At 33.7% G+C, this 5,293-nt stretch overlaps 1 protein-coding gene across 1 annotated transcript in view; it reads right to left on the bottom strand.

Moving 5' to 3' along the window:
* MALRD1 (MAM and LDL receptor class A domain containing 1) overlaps positions 1–3,005 on the bottom strand; it is a 63,086-nt gene extending 60,081 nt beyond the window's left edge. Inside the window, exon 1 of the mRNA XM_014539387.1 lies at positions 2,852–3,005. Coding sequence (XP_014394873.1) covers positions 2,852–2,911 — 60 coding nt within the window. The 5' untranslated portion in view covers positions 2,912–3,005. The remainder of the gene's footprint in view (positions 1–2,851) is intronic.
* Positions 3,006–5,293: the final 2,288 nt, after the last annotated feature.

A 5,293-nucleotide genomic window follows, 5' to 3' on the forward strand; every position in this document is an offset into this window, starting at 1 on the left:
ATTTTGTGCCAGCTATACTGGCCCTCAAATTCCCTCCACCTTTGCACTTTTTCATTGACTTGCTCCCTTTGCCTAGAACATTCTGGCTCAAGATATTCACAAGGCTGGCTCCTTCTTGTTTTTTGAATATAAATTCAAACATTATTTTTCTCAGAGAGGATTCCTTACCATTCAGTATAAAACAAAACTCTCAGCAGACCCTAAGTAATTATTCATCACCAAAATCTGTTTTATTTGCTTCAGGGTATTGTATCACAAATTGAAGTTTTCATATTTGGGTGTTTTTGTTTTCTGTCTTCCCTACTAGAGGGTCGTTTTTAATAAGTTAACGTAAGCAGGACAAATTTAAACTGACTGGTGCTGACTCAAAATTTTTCATTATTTTACAAATTAATATCTTTAAAAGATTTGTGTTTTCTTTGGAGTGGGCACTAATTTCAGACAGGGACAAGCTATAAAATATAAACTACTCTAACATATTTCAAAAATAGAGGAAATTTAATATGGGGAATTGGTTACAAAATTTATTGAAGAGATGAGAAACCACCAAGTAATTTATGAGACAATAGATTAGTATGCACAGGAAGATGTTTCCATCCCTAAAACTAGAGCATTAAAGGGAAGTAGTCACCAAAATTGAGTGGCTGGAAGAAGCTAGAATTTGGCCGGCTTACTTGGTGGGAGTTAGAACTAAGGAACCAGTGCCTATCTGGATGAAACTGAGTTACAGATGAGATGCCTTTAGAAAGTCGCCAAAAAAGAGAGAAGGGGAAGGCTTGTCTCCTCTTCCTGCCTGTATGTCTTTGGCCACTGCCTTTCATTGGTCAAACTTATCCAGGTAGCATAGAGCAAAGGAGCTTGGGAAATGTAGTTCTCTGGGATACAGAACAGAGCACAGAAGGGCAGAGATTATGCATTACTTCATATAATTTCATAAAATGTGTGCTGGCAAGAAAGCACACTACCGCAGTCTACAATTGGAAATCTCTATTAGGAAGGCTGTGCTATTTTTATTGCCTCATAAATCCTCTACGAGAAAGCTCACCTTAGGTAGTTTCCTTGCCACACCCTTTCTAAAGGATTTATGTAATCACTGTAAGTAGTTTCAGATTAGCACAATTATACTCTGCCATGTGCTCCAGGACCATATTTGCTCTTTATGAACTCAAGCAGTCACCTGTTATGGCACATCCTAGACCAGTGTCTCTCAACCTTTTCAATGTTAAACACCCTTTAGATATACATTTTTTAAAAAATATATTTTATTGATTTTAGAGAGGAAAGGAGAGGGGGAGAGAGAAACATCAATGACCAGCTAGGGCTAGATATACATTTTTTTTTAATTAGAAAGGTATTACATATTTAATGCAGAAAATTATAAAATGAATGCGTAAAAATAATGAAAGAATATTTTTCTCCACCATCTAGAGATAAACCATTTTTGTGTATGCTTGCATATATTCCTTTTAATAACGTAGATATTTATATAGATTAAGATATATATATTTATAAACATTGATACACTCAAAATTAGATATATGTTTTAAATGGCATTCTGGAATATATCTTTATTAATGTCTGCTTTAGTTATTAATGAAATAATAACTAAAATTAAGTGAAATTTAATTTCACTATTTTTGTGAAATGACATATTTTATAGCATGAGGCAAAATGTAGTTATACCATGTACACATTTCATTTTTCTACACACACACACTTTTCTTTATCACTAATTATTCATTCACATAATTAGTTTTATATATTATATAATAAAAGTGAATGTACTGTATTTCACCAATTCCTATCATTTGCCATTCAGTTGGTTTTAAATAGTTACTATTATAAACAATAGTAAGATAAAAAAAACTTCATAAATAAAACATCATACATGTCTATCTTTATTTTCTTATATTTCTAGATGTGGAATGTTTTGATGATTAATATAAAAATATGAAGCTTTCAATTGCCAAAATACTCTTCATAATTTCATATTGATAGCAACAAATAAGAATATTTATTTATCCACACCTATACCACCAAGGCACATTGTTATTCACTTTATTCCTTTAAAAACTCTTTTTAATATTAAAAAATAAGAGGTTCTTCCTCACCACAATTCCAGATAATATTAGTTAGACTTTTGGTTTTAGTTACTTTAGAAAACACATGCACAAATGTTAAGTTCTCAAACCCCTGATAAGGAGTGATCTGTCCACCAAACTTCCCCATGTCATAACTGCAGACAGTTCTTACAAATGCAACACATCTGTTGAGAAACCTCTGCCCCCAAAATGTAGTAAAACATGACACTGATATACCCAAATTAGAGATAATAAGAAGGAAAAAGTTTAACCTATATAATAAAAGCCTAATATGCTAAGTGATCAGTCATCCAGTCGGCCATTCAACCAATCAAACATAATATGCTAATGATATGCTAAGGCTACTCAACTGCTTGCTATGATGTGCACTGACCACCAGGGGGCAGATGCTCCCACCAGTAGGTTAGCTTGCTGCTGGGGTCTGGCTGATCAGGGACTGAGCAAGATGGGCTGGACACACCCTGGAGCCCTCCTACAGCCCCTCCCCAGCTGGCCAACCTCCCATGTCCCTCCCTGGCCCTGATAATGCACCAGTGGGGTCCCTCGGCCTGGCCTGTGCCCTCTCACAATACCCCTCGGGGGATGTTGGGGAGCTGGTTTTGGCCCGATCCCGTAGGCCAGGCAGAGGGACCCCACTGGTGCATGAATTCGTGCATAGGGCCTCTAGTAAGATTATAAAAAAGGAAATATGTTTAAAGACATTCTACAAAGACTTTACTGAAACACAAGTCTCTGTCTTCCTTTTGTACCTTTAGTACTCCCATACTCCTGGGATCGATCATGTAGAACCAGAACCGAACAGTACACATTCCGAGGCTTGCCGGGAAGTATTGGGAAGTAGTGATTCTTGCAGTGTATCCTTCTTTGGGACCAGATGAGTTGACATACACAAAGTGTTGTCCACTACCTTGAAATAGATAAATATAACTATTTTAGTGAAATGATATATTTTATAGCATGAGGCAAAATGTAGTTATACCATGTACACATTTCATTTTTCTACACACACACACACACACACACACACACACACACACACATGCATTTAAACACAATTCATTTACTTATTGTGGGTTATATATCAATAACATTTAATTTTTTGAACAACAAAAAATAGAGTCATGATTATGTGATTCACAAAATTCACCCAAGGATGTGACTCTGCATAAAGTGATAAAATATTTGCGTTTTTCCCAATTTGCTTAAACTGTCCATCAGTTTCAAGTAAATAAAATATTTTGTGAGCTGCATGTTGAGCAGGTATTGGGGGCTGATTGATGTATCTCATTTTCAGTTGTTCTGATTCACACACTAACTACAGTAGTAGTGAATGGTGATCCCAGCAAAGTGAAATGTAATTCTCAATGCCACTACATTATTTTTTTCTGAGCAATAAATGACTTTTCCTCAATTGCATTATGGCATGAATATGTGAAAGATTTCTCCATTTAAAAACAGCCAGATTTATTTCCCCTGCATACATCATCATATGTCTTTTCGCATTCTGTATGTTCTGTCTGGAGAAATATCTATTCAGGTCCTTTGTTCATTTTTTAATTAGATTGACTGTATTTTTTAAATGTTAAATTGTATGAGTTCTTCATAAATTTTGAATATTAATCCTTTATTGGATGTATAATTGGCAAATATCTTCCACCATGTGATAGGTTGTTTTTCCATTTTCTTGATGGTTTCCTTTGCTGTGCCAAAACTTTTAGTTTAATGTAGTTCCATTTGTTTATTTTTTCTTTTGTCTCCCTTGTCCTAGAGGATATATCAGAAAAAAATGTTGCTATGGGAAATATCTGAGATTTTACTGCCTATGCTTTCATCTCAGGTCATTATGGTTTTGAGTCTAACATTTCAGTCTTTAATCCATTTTGAGTTTATTCTTGTGTATGGTATAAGAAGGTGATCTAGTTTTTTGTTGTTGTTGTTTTTTGCATATATCCATCCAGCTTTCCCAACACCATTTATAGAAGAGACTGTCTTTTTCTCATTGTATATTCTTGCCTCCTTTGTCAAATATTAATTGAATATAAACGCATGGGTTAATTTCTGGGCTTTCTATTCTGTTCCATTGATCTAAGTGTCTGTTTTCATGTCAGTACCATACTGTTTTTATTACTATAGGCTTGTAATATAGTTTGATATTAGGTAGCATGATACCTCCAAGTTTTGTTTTTTTTAACACTGCTGTAGCTACTCAGGGTCTTTTGTAGTTCCCTATAAATATTAGAATTATTTGTTTCAGTTTTGTGAAAAATGACATTGGTATTTTAATACAAATTATATTGAATCTGTAGATTGCTTTGGGAAATATTAATTGAATATAAAGGCATGGGTTAATTTCTGGGCTTTCTATTCTGTTCCATTGATCTAAGTGTCTGTTTTCATGTCAGTACCATACTGTTTTTATTACTATAGCCTTGTAATATAGTTTGATATTAAGTAGCATGATACCCCCAAGTTTTTTAACACTGCTTTAGCTACTCAGGGTCTATTGTAGTGCCATATAAATATTAGGATTATTTGTTTCAGTTTTGTGAAAAATGACATTGGTATTTTAATACAAATTATATTGAATCTGTAGATTGCTTTGGGTATTATAAACATTTTAATGCTGCTGTAATTATTCCTATTCATGAGCAGAGTATATGCTTACATTCATTTATATATTCAATTTCTTTCTTCAATGTGTTATAATTTTCTAAATTCACGTCTTTTACCTCCTTGGTTAAATTTGTTCCTAGGTATTTTTTGATGCAATTGTAAATGGTATTGCTTCCTTAATTTCTCTTTCTGATAGTTTGTTATTGGTGTATAAAAATGAAGCTGAATTCAGAATATTAATTTTATGTCCTTTTTTATTGAATTTACTTATTAGTCCTAGTAGTTTTTAGGTGGAATTTTTAGGATTATCTACATACAGTATCATGTCATCTGCAAATGATGACAGTTTTTTCTGACATTCCAATTTAAATGCCTTTTTTTCTTGCCTGATTATTATGGTTAGGACTTACAATATTATGCTGAATAAAAGCAGTGAAAGTGGACAACCCTGTCTTGTTCCTGATTTTAAAGTAAAACACTTAGTTTTCCCTTTTGACTATGACGCTAGCTATGCATTTGTCATATATGGCCTTAATTATGTTAAGGTATGTTTCTTCTATTCCTACTTTGCTGAGCAT

The sequence above is a fragment of the Myotis brandtii genome, unplaced genomic scaffold (genome assembly GCF_000412655.1).
Source record: "Myotis brandtii unplaced genomic scaffold, ASM41265v1 scaffold215, whole genome shotgun sequence".
NCBI lineage: Eukaryota > Metazoa > Chordata > Mammalia > Chiroptera > Vespertilionidae > Myotis > Myotis brandtii.